The 26616-nt window shown below is 36.4% G+C and overlaps 1 protein-coding gene across 10 annotated transcripts in view; it reads left to right on the forward strand.

Moving 5' to 3' along the window:
- KIAA1328 (KIAA1328 ortholog) overlaps window positions 1-26616 on the forward strand; it is a 362834-nt gene that overhangs the window by 37684 nt on the left and 298534 nt on the right. For all 10 annotated transcript variants that reach the window (XM_047827396.1, XM_047827398.1, XM_047827400.1 and 7 more), the window contains one exon: window positions 14603-14718. In XM_047827396.1, the coding sequence (XP_047683352.1) occupies window positions 14603-14718 (116 nt within the window). The remainder of the gene's footprint in view (window positions 1-14602; window positions 14719-26616) is intronic.

Here is a 26616-nt window from a genome sequence, read left to right on the forward strand (position 1 = left end):
AATGTTTGTGAGTGCTTGAGAAAATGTTATTATAACTTTCCTAGCTGACATTGGGCAATCTGATTTCATATTTAATATGTTTAATTTTTTGTTGTTGTTTAATTACCTCCATGTAACTAATCCTCCCCCTCTGCTGCTACTCATTCTGCACAGAAGCCTTCTTTATCCTGCTTGAGCTCTTACTCCCCATTCTAGTTCACCAGTCCCCCTCTCATGGATGCCTTCTTCTCCCTGCTTATATTTTAGCACACCAGTCTGGGCCAAACTCTGCCTTAATGCCCTCCTCACTCCATTCTGGTTCTGAGTCTTCATGTTGGGCTGTCCCCACTATTTGGATATCCTGTTTCATCTGCTTAGGCCTTGACACCCACACCAGGCTCCTCCTTTGCAGTTATGTTCTTCTAACGCTTCTCTGGCTCTGACCTCCATGTTGGTCTTCTCCCTTGTGTAGATACCCTCCTCACCCACCCTCAGGCTCTGACATTCTACCAGCTTGCCCCTTCTTGAGGATAACCCTTCTCGTTCTGCCTGAGCTCCGATACTATAAGTGTATGTCTTCCTCATCTTCCTTGGACCCTGATAATCTACTAAAAGTTCACCGTTTTTGTGTGTTCTCTTCACTCTTTGTGGGCTATTCTATACTAACACCTACTCTCAAGCCCTGCATAGACCCTTCCTCACCACACTTGGGCTCTGAATCTCCATGGGGGTCCTTCCTACCATCTTACAAGGATACCCACTTCAAATGCTTATACCCATGCCTGTCAGCTCTTCCACATAGATGCTCTTCTCATTTCACTGAGGCTATAACACCCATGCTGGACTACCTGTCATGTGTTGACGCCCTTCTCAATCTGCTTGGCCACTGACATCCTACTGGGCAGACCTTGTGCACAGTGTGTTCTCCTTGTGCACAGTGTGTCCTTGTGTCCTCCGGATCTCACTCTGATTCTGACTCTGCCCCACATCAATTAATTGTTCAGGAAGAAGAAGGAAAGTGGAAAATGAAGAAGAAAAAGGGAAAATTAAAGCTCAACTTTCATTTGAGAAGAGAAAAAAGTTTTCTCTTTGAGTAAAGGATAGTTAGATATATTTCCTTGTTCATAAATAAACACACTGTTTTAAATTTGTTGTATACTTTGCTTTCCAAATCATGTCATATAAGGTATGACATCTGTTTCTTTTCTGTCCTATGTACCTTCTCTGGTACATGGCTTTTTTAACTAAGAGACTTTTGAATAAATAGAAAATGATTTAAAGAGTATTAATAGGGGATTATTAGGAGGCTGAAGTTTTAAAAGTTGTTTTCATTCAAGGTTTTCCAGTAAAAATTAGGTATAAAGAATGAAGATTGCTTCAGTTGTGATAAAGGTCAAACCAAATGCAGAAAGTGTCATAAGATTTGGAAAACCTTATGTAGTCCTATGATCTATTTAAGTATAGCATATTTAAAGAATTTCAGATATTACGCAGATCTATTAACGTTAACTTAGGGGAGAAGTCACTGAGAGTGTTTTAGCACCTCAAACTGATCATTAACAGCATATTTTCAAAATCACGTTCACTAGCTCTCAGCACAATATACAAAACAAATAGCATGTTTTTCAATTACAAGGTGACATACAATATAAAGGTAAAACGATACTGTAGCTTCTTTAAAATGGTGCCTTTGAGGTGAAAAGCACCCTTTAAAAAGCATAGGCTTTTTTTTTTTTTTTTTTTTTTTAATAAACACATGGCCTCAACTTTAAAAATGTTAGTGGAAAATCCTATGTGTTTAAATTCCAAGACTGGCTTATCTATATCTTGGAGGGATCCATTAAAAATCTAGCTGTGAGGTCCTTTATAGTCAATATCTTTGTTGGTGCTATGGGTGAAAGAATCAAAAAGATGCCTATTAGATTTATTGATATTTTTAAACAAGAATAAATGTTAATAGAAGATATAAATAAAATTCAGAGTTGGCATAATAGGTTGGAAAATGGATTCATTCAAACAGGATAAAAGACAGTAGTGACAAGTACAGGTTATTATATGTCTAAGGATAAAAATAAATTAGAAATTCATTTTAGAGACAGACTCACTGGTTAGGCCCAGTACATAAAGAAAAATACATGGTTCATAGTTAAATTTAACCTGAACATGAGCAAGCAATATTGTGCTATTTGGCAAGGAAAGAAGTAGATTAAAAAAGAGAAAAAAATGGTGTAAGTTTTTAATAATCTTTAGATGTGTCCTTAATAATCTGTATATGCACAGGGAACTTTTTCACTTGTGTTAAGTACACTGATAAAAGAATAGAATAAAAATACAAATCCAAATTTACAAGCTATCGGAAAATAGATACCACAGAGATAAATTAGGAGTGTTATGAATTATTTAGTTTGTGGAGGAGAGTGTAAGACATGACTTGATATATGGGTTTCAAGTAAATGAAGGGGTTTCCCTGAGGTGTCCGGCATTGATTTACATTTGCAGAAGGATAAGTGGAATATTGATTGATCTTTCTAGGAGGTATTAGGATAAGAGAGAATTTTTTTGGTTCAAGATTGCTGAATTAAGTGACCTCAGAAAGTCTTTTACAGTAGAATTAATGAATTGTTTGCATAGATGGGAAAAGGAGTGTCATTTTATGGGGACTTGAAAAATGAATGGCTTTGCAAAATATTGTAGTTTCTGCTGAAAGATGGTGACAGTTCTTTATATATGGATATGCATTTTTTTATTGAAACTTTTTAAGATGGGGAGGGGTACCATAGACTAATGCAGAAACTACACTGTCCCATAGTCTTTAAAGGAAAAAAAAGTTTAAAAATAATCTTGGCTACAATTGCAGTTTTTGATGTATATGAGCCATGTTCTAAGAAGCCTAAAAAACCCCCCTCTATTTCATGTCCTATGCCTACAGTGTCGAATAATGCATGGTTCCCCAGTGCATACTTGTGCACTAACTCATTTGAGGACAGGGTTCTTTTTTAAGCTCAGATACTTTGATTTTTCCCAGAGGACAGTTTGCTATTTCTACTTGCCATTTCTTAGAAGAAAAATAGAAAGTGTAGCGCCATTAGTTTCCCATTGTAAAATGAGTAGATCGTTATTATTTTATATTTATTCTGGTCTTTTATTTTTTGAAACTAATCATAATTTTTTGGTCGTAATTAAATGTACATTGCAGTATAATAAGAAAATTAGACTTTAATTTTTCAGGGGCTTTTATGCTTTCCTGTTTGAAGCCTCTGTGAATTTTTTTTTTTTCTGCATAAATAGTATTTATGTTGGATGGTATAATGTTTCAAGACGAGATAAGGAACTTTTCACTTTAGGTAGAAAGGCAGCCTTTGAACTTCAATGTATCGTGACCCTGCAGAACAGTTGGTATGCCAAAATTCATTTTCACATTGTCTATTCTGAACTCTACAATTCAAAGAATGTTTTTTTAAGTGACTAGCATACACTCGACAGTCTTTTTAATGGTTCTTCTGGCCAGATACTGCTTCCTAAAAGAGGTTAATTTTTCTATAGCATTCTTTCCCCTTATGCATGGCATAATGTTATATGCATCAGTTTATCTTTTAACATTAATAAATATTACAGTAGTTCTGTGGGTTATCATTTAATACTGTGGTCTTTTATGTTGTTAAAGTTTTTCCATCTTTGAAAATTGGGAGGGCATGTTAGTAAAATAAGAGCATTAAAAAATAAACTGAGGCATACTACATTTTTAAGACTCAGTTTTAGCAAAAATCAATTCAAATCAGGCAGCCTAGAACCAGAAGTATTAGGAACCCTCCACCAATAGGAGCTAGGGGAGAGACTTTTACAGAGAACAGGTGGAAGCAGTCAGGGAAAGTATTTGCCAGGCGTTAAGATAAGCCATTGCCTTATTTGGGAATGGCTAGGTGGCTGTTCCAGATGGATTGTTCTTAGGTTTTGATTTCTTAACCTTGAGGCATTATAGGTGTAAGTTTTGGTTTGCTTACTTAGGCCTGTAAGGCATTAAAGCCACCTCAGTCTAATTGCCTCCTGTTGAATTATTTTAATAAAAGCAAATGAAATAAATATGTAAGTACATATAAATGATTATGTAGGTAGGTCTAAGTGACTGTAGAGGATGTTGCTCCTAACCTTATATTATAAAAGGAAAAAAAGAAGAGGCAAGGAAAGAAAGCAAGAAAGATGAAACCAATGTGAAACAAACTCAGGACATTTCTTGAAACAATCAAAGAGCTCAATTTGCAAAGCAACCATAACCTGAAATCTCAAGAGAGACATGTGCGTACAGGGAAAGATGAAGTGTGAGCACTAGCTTATCTGGGACAGGCACAGCTGGCAGTGGGTAAGGACATTTCAGCTGCAATAGGTAACAAATTGATGGAGAGCAAATGTGGGCAGGAGAGAGTAGGGAGCCCTCTGGAGCATCAAATATAGATGGAGCTTGAACTGTCTTGCAGACGTTTTCTCCATAAGCCCTACTTGATGAGAGCCCTGATAAAGCATTTCTCTTGGTGTAGGCCTGGGAGAGGGGAACAACGGTTGCTATGGAAAGGACACAAATGTGTCCTAGGTCCTGCTTTTGTATCTCTCCTATGTAGCAAAACCCATAAGGTCAGAAAGGGGGAGTACCATAAACTGTAGTCCTTAGGGCACTGGTAGAAACCACTGAACTGGGGGTGGGGGAAAATAACCTCAGGGGATTACAGGGTTACATCTCAGAATTGCAGTTTCAAAACTACAATATAGAGGAGAGAGAGGAACACTTTTAAACCGGCTAACATTCCGATTAGCACAGCTCTAATTAGAATAACGGAGAACTCCACCCCAACCCAGATCCCCACCAACAGGCTAACCAGTGTCTAGTAAAAGTAACAGTTGAATAGTGATGAGAAAGAAACTCACAAAACACAAACCCCCTTGGATGGAAGACACAGAGCCAAGGGTACAGCAGACACTGAGAAAAACATCTGGTCCACGTGAAAAGAAGTTATACCTAGGGGAATTTGAAGCCTCTGCTGCTTGGAGGGTAGCCACTGCAACAGTAAACATCAAAACTGCCTAACTTCTGATTAAATAAACAATTCCTGCACTGAAAACCTAACCAAAGGGAAGGTCTGCCCATTTTCAAGTATAGAAATTATTTGCCTCAGTCTTTACTGACCTCTCCAAGATATCCAGATGTCAATAAAATTATGAGCATTTGAAAAGACCAGGGAAAATGTGAAAAGAGGCAAAGCAACAGAAGCAGATGCAGTTGGAATGATCTGATGAGGAATTTAAAATAACTGATTAATATGTTAAAATCTGTATTATCTATGGCTGCCTAACATTATCACAAAATATTAGCCATTTAAAATACTAGAGATCTTTTTTCTTTCTTTCTTTCTTTTTTTTTTTTTTTAAATAGAGGCCCTATTGTTTGAGAGGATTGGCGAGGCCCAGTCTTAATCTTTTCACAGTGCCTTTTGTATGACTCTGTTGCATCAATTTTGATCTTTCTAAGGTCTTAACAAGTTACACCCCTGACTTTATCTCTACAGCTTGTTTTTCCAGGTAGTGTCTTGGATTTGAAATTTATTTTGAATACGTGTCTTACTTTTATCATGTTTGCTATTTGGAAAGGTTGAGAAATCCTGATTCATTTTGGTTTAATATTGTCTTGCCTTGAATTTATCTTTTCTCCTCCCAATTCACCACAAGCACCAGGAAGAAACTAGGCAGCACCTTCAACACTTGGAAATCTCCTTGGATATTTTTGTGGCCCACTTCATTAGGCCCATTTCCTACTTTCCACATTACTAAAAATGTCGGTACACTACCATATGCAATGCTTCCCCTTTCTTCAATTTCCAGTAATATCTTTCTGACACTGCTTTTTTCAGTTCCTTACTGGCTGTTGGCCGAAGGCCTCCCTCCATTCCTTGTTTCAAAGTCTTCTCCATGTGGTAGTTTACGACTAGGCAACTGGCTTCTACCAGAGTGAGCAAGAGTAATCAAGACAGAAGTCCCTATCTTTTGTAATCTAATCTCAGAAGTGACATCCAGTCAGTTTTGAGAGTCACTAGGTCCATTCAAGGGGAAGGGATTAAACAAGGATATGAATACCAGGAGATGGGATCACTGGGACCCATTTTACAGGCTAGCTACCATAATAACATTGTGATTTTCCTAAATTTACTTGTGCTAATATATTTTCCATAGATTCCTTAATATTTTCTACATACACACATACATACATACGTACATACATACATACATACATACATATTATCTGCACATAAAAATTTACTTCTTTCTTTCTTTGCATTTTACTTTCTTTTCTTACCTTATTGGACTGGCTAAGAGCTCCAGTCAGTATTAAATAGAAGGAGTAATAGCTGACATTCATGTTTTAAGTACAAGGTTAGGGATAGCGTTCTTTTTTCCATCCTTATAGCTATAATAACTATAGGTTTTTATAGATGCTCTTTATTAGATTGAAGAAATTCCGTCAGTCCCTAGATTGTAGAGATTTTTATTGTGAATAGGTTGAATTTTGACAAGTGCTTCCCTGCATTTATAGATGAGCATTTAAGATTTCTCCTTTATTCTCTTAACATGGTGAATTACATCAATTTTCAACTCTTACAGAAGTCTTGCTTTCCTGGGATAAACTCTACTTGGATGTATTATCTTTCTGGATCTTTGGATTTGCTTTGCTAATAATTGTTTTGGGTTTTTTTTCAGCTATATTTATTAGATAGATTGGACCCTAATTTTTGTTTTCTATGTCTTTGCCAGATTTTAGTATTAAGATTAGAGCTACTTCATGAAATGAGTATATACTTGAACTAAAAAGAAGTGACTAGTGAGTGGTGGGCCTGGGTAGCTGTTGGTTAAGCTGTCTCTTGATTTCAGCTCAGGTCATGGTCTCATGGTTTGTGAGATAGGCCCCCATTTGGGCTCTGCGCTGACAGTGCAGGGCCTGCTTGGGATTCTCTCCTTCTCTCTGCCCCTCCCTAGCTCACGTGTGTATGTGCACGCGCGCGCATGTGTGTGTGTGTGTGTGTGTGTGTGCGAGTGTTCTCTCAAAATAAATGAATAAACATTAAAAAAAAAGTAACAAATGACTATTAGAATGCTAACTTTTTTGAGGTGCACATTTAAACATGAATATAAATGATCATATATCCCACCATTTTAGGCATTATATAATTATACTATCTTTTATGCTTTGTTCCTTGGAAAATGTGTTTTATTCTTAGCGTTTTAAAAACAATATGCATTTTTATTATTTAGCTGACCCATTTATCACTTGATGTAGACATTTGGGTTGTTTCTATTTTCTGGCTCTTATGAATAATAGCTATAAACATTTGTATAAAAGTTTTATGTGAACATGTATTTTCATTTCTCTTGGATGTATTAGGAGCGGAATTGCTGAGTCATATGGTAACTCTATGTTTAACTTTTTGAGGAGCTGCCAGACTACTTTCCAAAGTGGCTGCATCATTTTACATTCCTACCTGCAATCTATGAGGGTTCCAGTTTCTCCACAGCTTTGTCAACATTTGTTATTATCTGTCTTTTCAATTATGTTTTCGTAGTGGTTTTGAAGTGCTGTCTAATTGTTTTGATTTGCATTTACCTAACGGCTAATGATGTTGAATAACTTTTCATGTCCTTTTTGGCTATTTGTGTTTCTTCTTTGAAGCAGTGTCTATTCAGATGCTTTAAATCGGGTTGTCTTTTGGGGTGCCTGGGTGGCTCAGTCAGTTAAGCATCCGACTTCAGCTCAGGTCATGATATCATGGTTCGTGGGTTCGAGCCCTGTGTCAGGCTCTGTGCTGACAGCTCAGAGCCTGGAACCTGCTTTGGATTCTGTGTCTCCGTCTCTCTCTCTCCTCCTCCCCCACTCATGCTCTGTCTCTCTCTGAAAAATAAATAAACATTAAAAGTTTTTTTCAAAATAAATTGGTTTGTCTTTTTAGTGTTGAGTTTTTGGAGTTTTTTATATACTGTATTCAAGTCCCTTATCAGATATATTATTTTGAAAATTTTTATCCATTCTGTGCATTGTTTTTCACTTTTTTGATGGGGTCATTTGAAACACAAAAGTTTTTAATTTTGATGAAGTCTGTTTTTCTTTTGTAGATTGTTTTTTGATGTCCTACATATCTTAGAAGCCATTGCCTAATCCAAGATCACAAAGATGTATACATTTTTTTTCTTCCAGGAGTTTATAGTTTTAGCTCTTACATTTTAGTCTTTGATTCAGGAAGTGTTAATTTTTTTATGTGGCATGAGGTAAGGGCCCAATTTTATTCTTTTGCGTGTGGATAGGAAGTTGTACCAGTGCCATTTGTTGAAAAGACTGTTCTTTCTCTTCGATTTTGTTGGTATCCTGGTTGAAAAATCAAGGTACCATATTGAAGGTGAATATTTATTTATATTCCATTGTTCTCTACGTCCATCTTCATGCAAGTACTACACTGTCATGATTACTATAGTTTTGTACTAAGTTTTAAAACTTAGTACATGGGTTCTCCATGTTTTTCTCCTTTTTCAGGAATATTTTAGATATTCTGGGTCCCTTTCATTTCCAGATGACTTCTGTAGTTGGGTCAGCTTGTCAATTTTTGCAAGTAAGCCAGCCGAGATTTTGAAAAAGATTGAGTTGAATCTGAAGGGTAATCCTAACAATATTGTCTTCCAGTCATGAACATGGAATGCCTTTCCATTTATTTAGGTCTTTATTTTAATAATGTTTTTTAGTTTTCAGTGAACAAGTGTTGAAAAATCCTGCTGAATTTATTCCTTTATACTTGATTTTTCTTGACGCAAATGTAGTCGGAATTATTTCCTTGATTTCTTTTGGGAGTTACTTACTTCTAGTATATAAACATATATTTGATTTTTGTACATTGATCATGTATCCTGTAACCCTGCTGAACTCCTTCATTAATTTTTGTAGTGTTTTAGTGGACTTCTTAGATTTTCTATATCTAGAAGCATGTCATGTGCAATAGAGATGGTTTTACTACTTTTAGGATCTAGATGCTTTTTATTTCTTTTTTCCTAATTAATTTCCCTAGCTATAATCTCTAGTACAACATGAACTGAAGTGGCGAGACCAGACATCTTTGTCTTATTCATGATCATAGAGAGAAAGCATTCAGTCTTTTCCAATTAGATATGGTATATTAGATGTGGGCTTTTCATAAATAGTATATTTTTAATTTTTTTTTTTCAACATTTATTTACTTTTTTTGGGGACAGAGAGAGACAGAGCATGAACGGGGGAGGAGCAGAGAGAGAGGGACACACAGAATCGGAAACAGGCTCCAGGCTCCGAGCCATCAGCCCAGAGCCTGACGCGGGGCTCGAACTCCCGGACCGCGAGATCGTGACCTGACTGAAGTCGGACGCTTAACCGACTGCGCCACCCAGGTGCCCCAAATAGTATATTTTTAGGTTGAGGAAGTTCCCTTGTCTTTCTGTTTTTTGAGTTATTATTTTTTTAATCATGAATCATGGTTGGATTTTTTCGAGCACTTTTCCACATCTACTTAGATAATCATGTGGGTTTTGTTTAATGTATTGATATGGTGTATTAAATTAATTGATATTTGAGTGTTAAACCAACTTTTAGTTCCTGGGATCAATCCCATTTGGCCACGATGTATAATCTTTTTGTTATGTTTCTGGATTCTGTTTGCTAGTATTTTGTTGAGGATTTGTGCATCTATGTTCATTTGATATTACTCTGTTGTTCTCAGAGCCCTTTTGACATAGCTTGGTATGTCTCTGATTTCTTAAAGCACCTGTGTTCCTTCAGACGGTACATTTAAAATAACAGCCAACGTACCTGAGTGGCTCAGTCGGTTAAGTGTCCACTTTCCGCTCAGGCCATGATCTCATGGTTCATGAGTTTGAGCCCCACATCAAGCTCTGCACTGACAGTGCGGAGCCTGCTTCGGATCTTCTATCCTCCTCTCTCTCAACCCCTCCTCACCCACCCCTCTCAAAAGTAAACATTTAAAAATTACTTTAATAAATAAAAAAATAAAATAACAGCCAAATGTTAAAATTTGTAAGGATGGCCTTAAGGTAATTGCACTGAAATATTTTTAATGATGATAGCTTTTTTCCCCACTTTGTGTTTACTTCAGTTTGAAAACAGTATGTCTCTTTCTGTTTGCCAGATGTCCTATGAAATCTGTTCTTTCCTTCTCTAAAGCTTACCAGGTTGATGATATACAGAATTTATAAATTAGAACCCACATCCCCAGCTTCCAAACACAAGACATTAAACAGGGCAAGAAATTTATCTGATTGGCCATTGAATGAGCTGTAATTCTCTTTAAAATAGAAGCTTTGCTGCCTTGACCTTGTCTTTCACATTAGTGTAAAAGTACCCATTCCTGGAGAATACGGAAGAACATCAAGGTTATGCAAAACCATAAAATAAATCTTTTACTAAAAAATCAGCTTTTAGAAAATGAAGAATAGATGAGTGTGGGAAAACTTTTTATATTAAAACAGAAAATATTGTTTTATATGGGAAAATACAAAATATGCAGCGATGTTTAAGCTGAAATGTAAGACTTTGAAGAAATTAAGTACTTTTGGCTCAATTTTCAGTTCAACCGTGAAGAATATGAAGGATAATGAATATCCTTCATTATCTAAGGATATAAATTATTTTCTATTGATAGATAAGAGTACATTTTGTGGAGGTTTAAAAAAATTTTTTTAATGTTTATTTATTTGTGAGAGATAGAGATAGAGTGTGAACAGGGGAGGGGCAGAGAGAGAGGGAGAGAGAGGGAGACATAGAAGCCAAAACAGGCTCCAGGCTCTGGCTGTCAGCACAGCCTGATGTGGGGCTGGAACTCAGGAATAGTGAGATCACGACCTGAGCTGAAGTTGGACTCTTAACCAACTGAGCCACCCAGGTGCCCCTATTTTGTGGAAGTTTTTAAGGAATACTCTGAGGTGTTAAATAAATGCCAAAAATGGTGATTTCTTCATGAACAGACTGTTGTCCTCCTTGTTAATTAACAAACCACACTGGGACTATTCTCTTGTCCAGTTGTAACTTTTTAATCCTATTAGTCAAATATTTCCCTTCCCTATGTTTAGATACACATTTTCTTAATTAACTTATTGCTATACTCCACATGAGATAAAGGATTAGGTCTTTTTATGTTACTTTGTGGTCTGTGAATGCTTTGATGAAAAATGTAGATCATGATACCAGATATTTTCTTGTATGTATTCCTCAAGGGAAATATTATTGAACATAAATTAAACAAGAAGACAGATTTCAGAGTGGGTATCAAATCTGGAGGCTGTTTTATTGGTAATTCCTCTGCATTTAAAGGTTGTATTAATATATGTGCTCGTATTAACTAGGCTAATAGACCACAAAGAAGCCGTACATATCTTTAGATAGGCCTAGAGAAGAAGTGTTGTCCTTTGTGCTTAACACAGCTTAAGTGTATAGTCTTCCAGAGCATAATAATTGCTAAAGAGTAGTCTTATCATAGCAGCAAACAGAAAAGATTAAAGTGAAAAAGCCCTGTTTAAGTAGTATAGCAACACATTTTATCAAACATACTCCTAAATTTCGAAGAGTGATTTTTCTGCATAGAGTACCTTAAGTTTTGGGGAAAGCTTATTGTGGACTCTGGCATTATGAGACATATGTATAAGCATTTCTGCCCTTACTGATCCTTAGACTTTTCATGGATCTCCTTCAGATCTGACAAAGGAAGTAAGTAAATGTTGGTAAATACCTATATGTTCTGACCTGGCAGGCTCTAGAGATAATGTCTTTGTTTAGTTTAATGTTAAGGTTAATTTGGCATTCTACCTTTTTTTTTTTTTTTTTAACTGTTTTTATGACTCTGGTACATTACTTGCTGAAAAGACAAATCTTTGGGCTGTTCTTTATATTTGTATGACTTTTATGAATAGTCTTGAAATGATAGAGAACCATTGTTAGGTTTCTTTTGGGTACCCTGTAACTGGCTAAAGTTACTTTGATTATTTTTTTTTTCTATAGTAGGCTTTGAGTAAATTTTTAATAAGTAAAAAAATAAATATTTGCTTATCTACTTATGAATTTTCCTCTTTAGTCTTGTTTAAGATTTTACCAATCTAAATAGGGAGAGATTTTGCTACATATTTTCTCACCTTGACAGTTTTTGTTCTCTCCTTACAATATATAGCATCATTTAATCCATCTTTTTTTTCTTAAGTTTATTTATTTTTTAATCTCTACACCCAGTGTGGGGCTCAAACTCATGATCCTGAGATCAAGAGTTGCATGCTCTTCCAACTGAGCCAGCCAGGTGCCCCTCATCTTTATCTTATGCATAATCCTACAGTTTCATCAGTTCTTATGTTTTGCACTATCCTTATGCCAAATTTTGCATGTTTATACTTTTTAATATTTCTCTTAATCTACTTTCTCTCATCCTATGGCTATAACTTTTGCCTAGATTATAGTATTGTATTCCTTGTACCTTGACCAAATGTTTGAGAACTTCTTTCTTATTCCTTTACAAATGCTCTCCATGTTTATGAAGGACACATATACAGTATCAGGATATTTAGAGTATAGCGAAGGAAATAATAGAACTTTAGCTCAAGAGAATTTTAAAAAATGCCTGATCTAGTCTAGCTTTTTTTCTTTATGAGGAAGAATAATGATGTTCAGAGAAATAAGCACAGTTTTCCAATGTCTCCATGTATACATGATTTTCTACTTTATACCTTGGGAGTTTACCTGATTTGGAACCGTTTTTTGACAAAAATGTTTCAGAAGCTGGTTGACAGATTGAAAATTTGGGTGGTAGAAATAGTTAATGGTTCAAATGTTTGACAATTCTAGAAAAACTGAGAGGTGGCAGGATTACTGTGAAAGATAGTGCAAGTGTGCTTGACAGTGATGACAACAAAGGGGAAGGCCCTGGAAAGGGATGGCAACAATGGAGGCAAGTTAACCTGAGACCAGAGGATAAATCGTCATCTTGTGTATATTTGTTTAGTTGTCTGGATTCCTTATACTTGTAATCAGTTTTAGAGATTACCCTCATAGAAGGAAGGGCCTGAATCCCATTCATGGGCCCAATAGTATGCTGAGCATGAATAATAGGAGTTGGGAAAATGATTTTAATGTCATGATGAGGAAGAAGAAATAAACCTATTTTTTTGTACACTATTGTGTGTCGTGCACTTTCACACAAATTATTCAAAGATGAGATGCAATCAACTCAAACATTCAAAATTCTAATTTTCATTCTGTTATCTCATTGATTTCAAGTAGAGCGGGGGTCTAGAAGGAAGTAAATTTAGGAGCTCAAAGGAATCCCTGTGGATCTCACTTACACATATTGCTGTATGATCTTGTAGGATAAATGTTTTGGAGGAATAAGCACCAGTAGCAGAACTCAGGGCTAACATCTCTGTGCACAGAGTAACATGAAAATTAGGGCTGTCGTTTTAAGATAAGTTTTCACTGCCCCTCCCCACACCTGCTGTGTGTGTCTCTCTCAAAAATAAATAAACATTTAAAAAAATTTTTTTTAAAAGGGGGTGGGGGCAGTTCCTGGGTGGCTCAGTCGGTTAAGCATCCAACTTCTGCTCAGGTCATGATCTCAAGGTTTGTGGGTTCGAGCCCTGTGCTCGAGCTCTGTGCTGACAGCTCAAAGCCTGGAGCCCACTTCAGATTCTGTGTCTCTCTCTTTCCCTCTGCCCCTACCCCACTCCTGCTCTGTCTCTCTCTGTCTCTCTCTCTCAAAAATAAACAAACATTAAAAAAAAAAACTAAGATAAGTTTTAATGTTGTTGCTGATTAATTGGGGTTTTTAAATGATTTCCTCCCTCTGCTCTTGTCAGAAACCATCACCTCTTTCTGGTAGGATTGAGTTGGAATACTTTTCAGTTAAACATTAAGGATACAGATTTTTTTTGGTCAGTTTTTTTTTTAACACTTTTTAATTCTTTTTGTACTAAGAATAATTGTAATGTAAACCTTTTTTTTAAGTTAATACCCTCTTTTTATTCCAGTCTAGTTATTTATATGCTACTGAGGAATGCAAGGTATCAGTTCCAAGGAAAAGAGTAAAATTGCCTATGTATATTTAATGAAGTGTTTAAGAGATATATAGATTGTTTATTTCATTGACAGGATTTATATAAAAATATTAAAAAGATCCAAATCAAAATAAAGTGATTGTGCCTGTTTTGATAAGAAATGAAACAGTGTTTTAAAAATTGAATATTTTTCTGTCCTGGTTGCAACTGGGAGCCTATTTTCTATTTAGGACTTTCCACATTTAAGATACTTCTGATGACTGGGAACATTTTTGATATAAAAATCATGTTCATATTTTATTACAAAGGTATGCACGATTGCCTCATGAAAGGTTAATTTAAAAAAACAAAAAAGAAAAAGCAAAGAGTATCCCTGAAGATACTGAAGAGTATCCCTGAAGAGTATCCCTGAAGAAATCAGCACACTTCTGGAAGAAATCTAGTTTTGGTAAATGACAGCTATATGCACATATTTTATCTCATCCTCACAGGCATTTTCTTTCCATTTTGGTATTTCTTTCAGAGTAAGTGAAGAAAAGGAAGTGACAGAAGAACGACTCCGAGCTGAGCAGGAATCATTTGAGAAGAAGATCAGGCAGTTGGAGGAACAGAATGAACTGATCATCAAAGAAAGGGAAGATATCCTTTTTGAAAGTCCTCTTTTTTAATGTGCAGAGAGTTTGACTCTTTCATGAAGAAAACGTAAAACTCCAGAGAAATAATTGTTCTAATTTATAACAGGGAATAAATCTGCATGGGCTGCCATTTTTAGGCAATCAAAATGACACTTAACAGCATGTGCTGTTGCTTCCTTTGTGCTTGATACGGCCACCCAGCTGTTCTGCTGCTGCTGTTACACTGAGGAGCACAGATTTGTCAACTAAAAAAGACAATAAGATGTTTGGGCTTTAAAATGTAGTGTTGGAACTTTCCTAAATTCTGTTCCACTACTGCAATTGAGCCTGAAACCTCTTTGTGTTTGGTATTCTTTCCAGCTAAAGCTTTGGCAGCCCTAAGGAATTCTACTCTGAAATCATAAAAATAATAAATAATGATAAAAAAATCCATTGTAATTTGTAGGTGTTATAATTGATAGGTGTTTACACTACAGCATAACATCACCAAAATTCTCATGGAGGAGAAGACTATCGGGTCTAGAACTAGAGAGAGGTGTGTGTGTGTGTGTGTGTGTGTGTGTGTGTGTGTGTGTGTGTGTGTGTAATATAAATACTGCATTATTTGTAAGATGCTAAAATAACTTTCAACTTAAGAATTGTACTTTAGGGAATATGTGAGTTAAAATAAGCATATTTCTGAAGTTTCTTTCGACTGGGTGGAATTACTTATCTTTAGGTGTTTTTGCAGTGGCGTTGATATATAAGAGAAGTGACTGTCCCTAAAACTAGGCTGATGGATCAGCCAGCTAACCTAGTATATGACTACTTGAAGGGACCAGTGTCCTTCCTGTCAATATCATCAGTAACTTGATCATTAATAATTATTTCAAAGACTCTTCAAGTGTCGAAAATAATCATATATGGACAGTAACTATACCCTTGTGAATACCAGGGAAATAGAAGTGTGAAGATAAATTAATTCACTGGGGGAAAAGCATAAAAATGTAACTGTAAAAGCTGAGTTCTTAACTTCTGTTCTTCTAACAGTGGGAATACATCATTAGAAATTAATCAGAATTTTCAGATTTGATTTGCTGAGTAGAGCATTTTTAAGTTTATTTCCCCACAATCTAGTGGTATACTTTTTCCAGTTATTTATTTTCTGTTTCTTTAGCATTTGCATAATCATCTTGGCTTTTCTCTTTTCTTTGCCTTCATTGACTTTATTGTACCTAGGCTGTCAACTCAGGCTCGACCCTCTTTTGTGATTTTCCTCCTGCTACTTTTCTCTCCCTGGTTAAAGTTAGTGCCATATGGTCAGAATTTATAACAAACTGTGCTCAGCCACTTTGGGTCCTTCACTTCTTGCACGGAGTAGTGACTCAGGACTTCCAAGAAAAGGTAGATTAGAAATATTTTCATTTGTAACAAAAATTCACTTTACAGGGTCTATTTTTTCCCATGTAACCACTCTGGAGATAAGTGGCTTCTGGCATTGTTTCAGTGGCTTAAAATTCTCAGCACTGGATCTCTACAGTTCTCTTAGCTTCTTCTAATTGTTACAGAATGTCAGCTTGTAGAATGTTTGCTCTAATTCCAGATATCAGAGTTGCTCTAAGGCAGGGAGAAAGTGAGGAGGAAGGAATTCTGGCAGTTGTGACTCCAGCTCCTTTTTTAAAAAAATGTAAAATCTTTCTCAGGGTACTGCCCCTGGTGCCCCCTCCCCTCCCCTCCTCCCGCCCCCACCGCCGGCAGTCTTTCATGAGATATTTATTGTCCTGAACTTTATTATATGGCCATGCTAAGCTGCGAGAAGGGCTGAGAAAGTAAGCATTTAACCTGTCCAGTTTATAGAGTGAAAGGCAGCAAGGGAGAAGCGGAATTGGGCATGAAGTCAGCCTTCAACTCTATCTGGTAACAGAATAAGGGAAACAGAAACCACTTTATATATAGTAGGGGGGAGGTGATGATGCCTTGGCCTTCCTGGAACAACAACAACAACAAAATCAGTATTGTGTCCAGTGGAATTGGGGTGAGTTGGGGAAATAAGGTGAGAAAGGGAATCAAGGTGAGAAGGTTTGAAAGCCTGACCTCAGTTAGGGCCACATTTATCTGGTAATATGCTTAACCAAATGTGTGGCTTTCTGAAAAGTAAAATCTAATTTTGGTGGACTATTATATTTTAGCACTCTCTGGATCAAGATTAATGGATTTAGTGCTTACGTCTAAACTCAGCATGGCTATGAGTGGTTTTTTTCGTCAGCCTAAGTAGTAAGATACCTCAGGTGATTGTAGTAGCACAATTTGTCCTATTTTTCCCATGACCTAGCTCAGGGGTCAGTTAACTACTGCCATGGGCCAAATCCAGTAGGTGCCAGCTAAATCCAGCCCCGCCCATTCATTTATGTATTATGTATGGCTGCTCTTATGGCTCCAGCTGCAAGCTGGGTGGGTGCAACGAAGACCCTGTGGCCCACATAGCCTAAAATATTTATTTCTGGTTCTCTACAGAAAAGCTTGCTGGGGCACCTGGGTAGCTCAATCGGTTGAGTGTCTGACTCTTGACTTCAGCCCAGGTCATGATCTTGTGGTTGCTGAGTTTGAGCCCAGGGTCAGTGCAGAGACTGCTAGGAATTCTCTTTCTCTCCCTCTTTCTCTGCCCCTCCCCTGCTCACTCTCTTTCTCTCAAAATAAATAAATAAACTTAAAAAAAAATTTTGCTGACCTCTGATCTGTCTGATAACCTAAAAAGGAAAGGAAAAGGCATGTAAATAAGTCCAAGACTTAGACGGATGTCATAGTTGGATCTATAAAAAGGATTTGACTTGAGCATTTATTATTATTGCGAATGAAGATTGGAGCAAATGTTAGACCATTATCAAAAATCAAAATGGTTTAGTTAATATAATTGGTTTAAGATTTTTTGAATCACCAAAAGATAAGGTGGTATTTGTAGTTGTCAAAGAAGGGAGAAAGGAAGACATGATTGTTTTGTTTTGTTTTGTTTTAATACAAAATGATGGAAGAATTACAAGAAACATCATATACATGGTAATTCAGTATGAAAAGTTGAGATAATTTAAGACCTTGAAAGTTTTGACCTTCATATATCCTGAGGTTTTATGTTATTTACTAATACTCTTTGTTTTTAAAATTTTTTTATTTTTTATTTTTTATAATTTACATCCAAATTAGTTAGCATTTGGTGCAATAATGATTTCAGGAGTAGATTCCTTAGTGCCCCTTACCCATTTAGCCCCTCCCCCCTCCCACAGCCCCTCCAGTAACCCTCAGTTTGTTCTCCATATTTATGAGTCTCTTCTGTTTTGTCCCCCTCCCTGGTTTTATATTATTTTTGTTTCCCTTCCCTTATGTTCATCTGTTTTGTCTCTTAAAGTCCTCATATGAGTGAAGTCGTGATTTTTGTCTTTGACTGACTAACTTGGGAAGATAGGATTTAAAAACAGCGACACCCATGGTTTTTATTCCAAGTAGATTGCTCAGGTGCCAAATCTCCTTTACTAGCATAAACCTGTCAAAGGTTAATATGGACAATTTTACAGTACATAAAACCCTATGAAACTTAGAAACATAAAACAAGGTTATAACTTAAAACAATATAATTTTAACTACAGATACATTTACCTATCATACATGAATGATTCAGACTCTTTCATATACATGAAATCATATAATTTTAGATCATTTTGCAGTCTGTTTCTGTGTTAGGAACTATATAAATTCTTATTTTTGGAGTTTTAAAATGTGTTCTACTAAATTTATAGGGTTTTTGTCTTAAAAGTTCTAATAACTTGATTTATGGCATTATATGAACACAGACCCTTAGTGAAAAAGAGAAAAGATATTTTACATGTTTGCATTTGGACCAGGCTTTTGAAGGATTTGCTCTTATAGTAAATAGAGAATTTATTACTAAAACAAAAATTTTTGTAATTTTTAGTCTTTGAACAAAGCTTATTTCCTGAGAACTTATCTGTGTAAATGAATATGCCATTTACAAAGTCAAGCAGCCTGATGAACCTAGTAGATTTCTGCCTCACTAAATGGGTATGAAGGGAGAGATAAATCTGAAATTTAGAGAGAAATATGTCCAGTAGGAATAGTTCTGACACATGTTAACACGTAATAGTATAAGACATAGAGAATGTAGGCATTAGAAAAGTTGATTAATATCTGAGCTAATTATATTTTCAGAACATATGTCTCAGGTCAGGATGATATCAAAAGCTTACAGAAGGAAAGTCAAATCTGATGTTTGCTATTTTAACTGGTGTAGCGAGGGAAGTGATAGAGAAGAAAGCACAGTGGCTTTAGAGACAAAATCCTGCTTTAGTGTTGGTTAGCTGTCTGACCTTGGGAAAGCTACTGAACTCAGTTCTGAGTCTCTGTTTCCTTCTATAATAGGATAGCTAATAATGCTTTCTCATTTCTTTGTCCTTCTTCACTGGGGTTCCGATGGCTTTCATCAGGTTATGCAAGTGTCTAGGCTGTTTCGAGGCCTATTAGCAGAGTGACAGTGATTTGTTCTCTCCTTTATCTTCTAATGTCTGTGAAAGATGTAATGTCTCTGTACCACTTAGACCTGTCGGGTCCTCATTGGGAGGAAACCAGGTTTGATTTTCCTCTCCCAGAAACCAGACAGAATTTTTTTTCTCTTCCTGACCTGTTACCATTATCTCTCCGATTAGGACTTAGTAAATTGAAGAGGTCTTTAGAGGTCTTTATAGCTCAGATCCTTGAGCCCATTGCATGGGTGATCATCTTAGAAACCTTGCTCTAGGAAGAAGTAATTTTTTTTAACTTTTTTTTTTAATGTTTTATTTTTGAGAGAGAGAGAGAGAGAGCGCGCGCGTGCGCGCAAGCGAGTGGGGGAAGGGCAAAGAGAGACGGAGACAGAATCCCAAGCAGGTGCCAGGCTCTGAGCTGTCAGCACAGAGCCTGACATAGAGCTCAAATCCACAAACCATGAGATCTCGACCTGAGTCGCAGTTGGATGCCCAACCGACTGAGCCACCCAGGCGCCCTGTAGGAAAAAAGATTTTTAAATAACTAACCTTAACTTTTTTGAGGAATGTTTTAGAATGAGCCAAGGGTCTTAGTATGTGTGTGCTGAAAATAGATTGGAGAAAATTCATAAGAATTTTATCTAATTATTTAAAAAGAAATCGCTGGTTTGAATAATGGTAATACTTGAGAGGTATTCAAAGCTTCCTATTTAATTATACATCTCCACTACAGGAGCCAGACTAGCATGATCTGCCATAGTGATCTGTTGGATTTTGCCAAGGATAGGAACCGTACTGTAGGAAGCTCTATCCTAGATCTGGGTGCAGTGCTGTTGGGTGGGTAGGGAGGGTAGGGAAGGATAGTAGAAAGAAGTTTCATGAGAAAGGAAATATGTTTCAAAAGAAAGATAAGTTTCTCCTTTCTAATTGACTTTTCTGGCCCATTATAAGAGAAGGCAGAAGATGCTCTAGTCTTAGAAATGGTTTTGGGAGGATAAAAATTCTAACCTTAAAATGAGGATTATAGCAGAGGAGGGGGTGCTTTGGTGTTTGGTAGTGTCATATACAAATACAGGTAAAGTACATTGCCATACACCTTATCAGCTCTGGTGAATCTTGGCCTTTCTGTTTTCAATAAATTGTGCGTTTTTGTTTTTTATGTTTACAAATTGAATTCTCTGATGACAGAATATATTCTGTGTACTTGGATAAAGTCAGTGTATTCAAGTTAACAATTCCTAGACAGTATTATTTTACTAATCTAATAATTATCTCTAATACTGTGGAAGTTGTGCTTCTTGAGGCCATTTTATTTTCTCCCTGATGCTGTATAAAGTTAACAGGTTTTGGACCATTATTATTGTATATTGCCCTGGAATGTCGTTAAAATCATGATAACAGATTAAATAACTCTTTCTATTTGTATTATAGAAAAATAAGCATGCTTAAGGAAAGAACTGATTATTACTAGCATTGTTGTTGCCTAAACTGCTCTTAAAGATTATTTTGTTCTCTTAAAAATACTTGGATATTAATGCAGACTACAGAGAGGAATTGAGGATAAATGTTTACAGAATGTTTAAAAATTATTGGGGCGCCTGGGTGGCGCAGTCGGTTAAGCGTCCGACTTCAGCCAGGTCACGATCTCGCGGTCCGTGAGTTCGAGCCCCGCGTCGGGCTCTGGGCTGATGGCTCAGAGCCTGGAGCCTGTTTCGGATTCTGTGTCTCCCTCTCTCTCTGCCCCTCCCCCGTTCATGCTCTGTCTCTCTCTGTCCCAAAAATAAATAAACGTTAAAAAAAAATTTTTTTTTTAAATTATAAAACTTTATCCATATATTTAAATTTCATTCCAGTAAGCCTTTAGGTGTTAAGCTACTCTGTGGTAGTGAGTTGTATTTACACTTTACTTGTCTGGAACTCATCCAAGAATAAAAATAATAAGTACTCCTCACCTGCTGTGGTCCCCTTTGTATGCACTTCTCTTGTATGAGCTGTCATGTGGATAATAATAAACTCATTATCTGGTGTCTAGTTTATAAGTCCAGTGCAGATTAAAAGCAGAAAATTAGAAGTAAGGTTTGGAGCTACAGTGAGAATCTTTAAGCTGACAGGGGACTCCACGGGAAAACTATTAAAAACCACCTAAGAACTGAAAATGCGTATCAGTCCAGAACTCTTTCCACCTCGATATATCGCAAGGCCTTCATAAATTAAGTGCAGGGCAGTAGTTAACATTCATAGTGATGATCCTGAGGCATCGAAACAATAACATTAAATTACTTTTATCCCTTGTTACTTTTTAGTACTTCTAGTACTTCTTTTAGTAAGACCTCTAACTTTTATATATTGGTTTCCTATTTACAGAGCACTTTCTTGTATACTTTTTAATCTTCACAATAACACAGTTAGGTGAGGCAGATACTCTTATTCTCATTTTACAGGTAAAGATACTGGTCTGGAGAGGTAACTGAAACAGCCCATTGCAGTTATGAGTGAAATCTTTTGACATCCCGTGACTTTCCCTTACACCAAATCATTTCTGCAGCAATGAATGATACAAATATCAATAAACCTTGCTTTTCTAGCCTGCTTTGCAGTTAAAGCACAGTTTTACAAAAATTTGTAATACATTTTACAGTGCTTTGCTCTTCAAAGTTGGTTAAGTTTTTTTGTTGTTGTTGTTTTTTGGTACTTAACCTAAAATTATCCTGAAATCCAGACATGTAGAATGTTCCTGAGATTTTCTTGTGTCTTGGTTTTTCTGTTCAGTCACCAAGCCTTTATCATTTCCTTCTGAAATTCTGAATCCATTGTTTTTTTTTGTTTTTTTAATTTTTTTTTCAACATTTATTTATTTTTGGGACAGAGAGAGACAGAGCATGAACGGGGGAGGGGCAGAGAGAGAGGGAGACACAGAATCGGAAACAAGCTCCAGGCTCTGAGCCATCAGCCCAGAGCCTGACGCGGGGCTCGAACTCACAGACCGCGAGATCGTGACCTGGCTGAAGTCGGACGCTTAACCGACTGCGCCACCCAGGCGCCCCGAGAATCCATTGTTTTTTGCTGTTGTTTTGAACCCTTCACTGCGTGCCTCCTCCATTACTCTATAGTATCCTTTCATCTCTGTCTCTGTTCTCCAGCCCTTTACCTAACTTCATCCCATCATTGCTGCTGGGCTAGTCTTTCTTAAGGACTATTTTTATTACATCACTTGCCTTCAAATCCCTTTCCATGGCTTCTTATGGCCCAAAGTATCAAAGGCACGCTCTTAATTTTAACGTTTAAACACTCAGTTACTGATATCACATAATATATGTGACCTTCATTTTTCTGACTCCCTTGTGTGGTCCAAATATTAGGAAAGCCTCATTGGGTTTTTTTTTTCTTTATTTCAGTTATTTCTATTTCTGTGTCATTGTTCCTTTTACTCAGATTCTTCTTCAATAACTCTTTAAGACATTTTCTCTGACAATTTTTTAATAGTATTTGGCTTTTAGAATTCTTTAAGAATTCATACCTGTACTAACTGCCCTAACTTGTGTATCTTATCCTTCTTTGAGCAACTGTGGTGTTCTTGCAGTGCTACTGGATTTTGAATAAGAAAGCTTACATCAGAGTCTTGGATCAGCTACTTTATACCTTTGTGTCTTTATACAAGTCATTGAATGCAGGAGCATTTCAATGGCATTTTATGGGAATCGGGCACTTTACAATGACTTTAAGTCTAAGACTTAAGTCTGAGTAGGGGTGAGAAAGTGAAAGTTGTGAATAAAAGGAGATGTTGTCCAGCCAAAGGGGTATCTAAATTTGAAGGAATGTTTTTTAGTTTGTTTTAAGGCTGGAAGAGAATTTTGAGCATATTTATGTGTCAAAACAAATGTGCCAGCAAACGATTAAGACCTGCTTTCCATCTTATAGTACCTTTTCTGATTTTTAGTTCTGAGAAAATGAAACAAATCTTAAATTCTGATAAATTTATCCACTTGCTAAATTTACATGCTTTGGGGTATTGAGATATGAGATTGTGCTTTTCAGTCTCTTTGCCCTCTATTCTGGGTTTAGCAAGGTTCATTTGTTTATGTATGTATATATTTTAGTATTAGCTGTGGACAGAACTGTGTCCCTCCAACATTCATATATGTAAGTCCTAACCCCATCAATGGGACTGTGTCTGGAGATGGGGTTTTTAGGAGGTAAAGTTAAATGAGGTCATACGGGTCAGGCCTAATCCAATAGGACTATGGCCTTATAAGAAGAGGAGGAGAGATCTCTCTCTTTCTCTCTGGCCCCCTTACCCCCACCCTGCACCTTATGAGGATACAGCAAGAAGGTGGCCAAGAAGAGAGCTGTCACCAAAAACCAAACCCTGCAGGGCCTTATTGGACTTGCCAGGCTCTCAAACTGTGAGAAAGTAAAGCTCTATTGTTTAAGCCACTTAGTTTGTGATATTTTGTCATTCCAGCCTAAGCAGATTTAGACAGTATTTAACATGTACTTAGTTCTTTGCTAATTTTATTCTTTATTCTATAAAGTATAAGGTGAAAAGGCCTTTCAGTGTATCTGTACAAGAGTAGTGTTTCTAAACATTATTATGTTTTCAGATATCATTCTCTAATCATTCTCCCTTATTTTTATTCCCCTGGTTGGGCGTTAATGCACTTTGAAAAATAATTTTTAAAATATTATTTTGTATTATTTTTTAATGATATTTGCTTTTAGGGATTTCTTTACCTTATTATTGTCTGAGATCCTTTTAGTATCTGTAGTGTACCAATTTTATAATGAAACAAAAGCTTTACTTTCCCAGTTTGATTTTGATAGTGTTTTTATTTCCTTGGCATGTTGAAGGCTCCAGATGTGGAGCCTTAGGACCCTGGAGAGCAACTGCTTTGTTGCTTTATAGTGAGTAACACTATGATTCAAACAAGTGTGTACTGGGGCTTGAAAGCTGCCCTTGAGACTAAGGGATTCATTTGTTTTTGATGCCCACAGGTAAATAAGCTTAGCGGACTGAGATACAATATACATATATATACACGTATATACATATATACATATTATATATATGTATATATATATAATGTATATACGTGTATATATATGTTTATGTATATATGTGTATATATATATGTATTTACATCTCTTTAATTAAAAAAGTTTTTTCGGTGATAGTTCTGCACTGGATGAATAGTACTAAATCTAGCATCATTTAAAATTACTTTGGGAAGTTTCAGTAGTTCTTGAATGAAGAATAGACTTTCAGTAAATCAATCTCATAATTATTATTATTTGGGAGAGTTCATTATTTTGTTTAGTCTTTTACATTACTGATCTTTGAAGGGCTATTCTGACGTAATCTCTTCAGCTAGATCCATTTGCCATACTACAGTTAGTAATTGCCTTAGACTTGAAGAATGTAATTAATGACTTTATTATTAAGGAGTAGCAAATGTGTCTTAGCGTTCTTCAGTGTGGCCTTCATTTATGAATGCTTAAATGATTCAGATGGAAATATCCTCACTTCAGTTAGAGACTTATACAGTAACATTTCCTTTTTTATTTTGATAGTTATGCCTAAGATTCTGCATTTCCAGCTCTAAGTTTTCAGAAGTAATAGCAGTAATTATTGTATAATCATGTAATGATCAGAAGTTAACTGAGTATCTGAAATAGATCTCCCTATAGATAAGATGGTGAGGATTGATGCTTTCTCTCAATTTTATTATCTTTTGCTAATACAGAAATACCAATCTGTTGATCTATTTTTTTGAATCCTCAGGCTTGTGAAGAGCACAGCCAAATGGAGAAATAGTTCTTTGTGTCCAGTCTTAATTGGTCCTCGAATTTCTAAATAAATGTAGCCTAGAAAATCCAAATATCTAAAGATAACATTTGTTGTGTTCCTGTTGATCAGGGTTTTTTTTTTTAATTACTTTTTTTTTTTTTTTTTTTTACTTTAGAGAGAGCATGCTTCAATGGAGGGGAGGGGAAGGGAGGGAAGCAGGGTGGGGGGGAGAGAGAGAGAGAGAGAGAGAGAGAGAGAGAGAGAGAGAGAGAGAGAATCTTAAGCAGGCTCCTTGCTCAGCACAGAGCTGGACACGGGGCTCAATCCCACAACCCTGGGATCATGACCTGAGCCAAAATCAAGAGTCAGATGCTCAACAGAGTGAACCACCCAGGTGCCCCATGTTGGTCAGTTTTTCAAATAGTTTTTATGATATGTGTATTTTATTTTGGGGCCATAGCCTATAAAACCTTTTTCTGTACAAAAACTGATAAACACAGGAAAAGTGGCCAGAGGAAAAGGAGAAAATAAGAGCTGAAACAAACAGAAAAGGTTAGACATAGTAATTGCCCTAGAGAAAATTTGCGATAGAGACAGTTTGACAATAGAGAAAAGAACCTATGGCTATGGTAACAGAATAGCTATTAGTCTAATGCAGGGAAAAGTTGCCAAATAGCCACCTCTGCCTCACCTTAATAACTCCAAGGCATCAGTGTTAAAAGCACAAGAACTAGTTAAGCAGTCTATAGAGGCAAAGGAAATAAGAGGAAGTTTCCATATGATGGTGAGTGTAATCATTGGGTGATAGCACAGCATATTCTTCATATGGTACTATATAGTAATTTGAGATAGCTGAGAAGTGCTTTATGCTCCTATGGCAGCTTTTTTTTCTTAAAAAATATCATATGAAAAGTCCTTTTTGTAAACTCTCAGTTAATTAGAGACCAGAAGTCTCAAATATGACTTATCTCAATGTGTGTATCAGGAACACTGTAGTATTTTGGAAAGAGCACTAGAATCCTACAACTTGAAATCTTGACTTAATTTTGCCTTAAAGTAGTTGTTTGGCCTTGGATAAACCTCTGAAAGTCTTAATTTCATCAGATATAACATGTGAATAATATCTGAACTATTTACCACATGAAGTGATCATATTTTAGCAAATTTTTTTCAAAAATTTTTTTTCAAAACTATAAATGTTCTATAAAAATATAAGGTCTACAAAAATATTTCCTTGCCCTGAAAAAGTTTACAACATAAATGGATATAAAGCCATGGTTGACAAATCTTTCAAATACTATCTTTTATTTCAGATATTATTTTCTATTTGAAGATTTTTTTTTTCCTTTCAGAGTCCGTATTCAAACTTCTGTTGCCCAGAGAGTAACTAGGTTTCTTTTTTTTTTTTTTTCAACGTTTATTTATTTTTGGGACAGAGAGAGACAGAGCATGAACGGGGGAGGAGCAGAGAGAGAGGGAGACACAGAATCGGAAACAGGCTCCAGGCTCTGAGCCATCAGCCCAGAGCCTGACGCAGGGCTCGAACTCCCGGACCGCGAGATCATGACCTGGCTGAAGTCGGACGCTTAACCGACTGTGCCACCCAGGC

The sequence above is a fragment of the Prionailurus viverrinus genome, chromosome D3 (assembly GCF_022837055.1).
Source record: "Prionailurus viverrinus isolate Anna chromosome D3, UM_Priviv_1.0, whole genome shotgun sequence".
Lineage (NCBI taxonomy): Eukaryota > Metazoa > Chordata > Mammalia > Carnivora > Felidae > Prionailurus > Prionailurus viverrinus.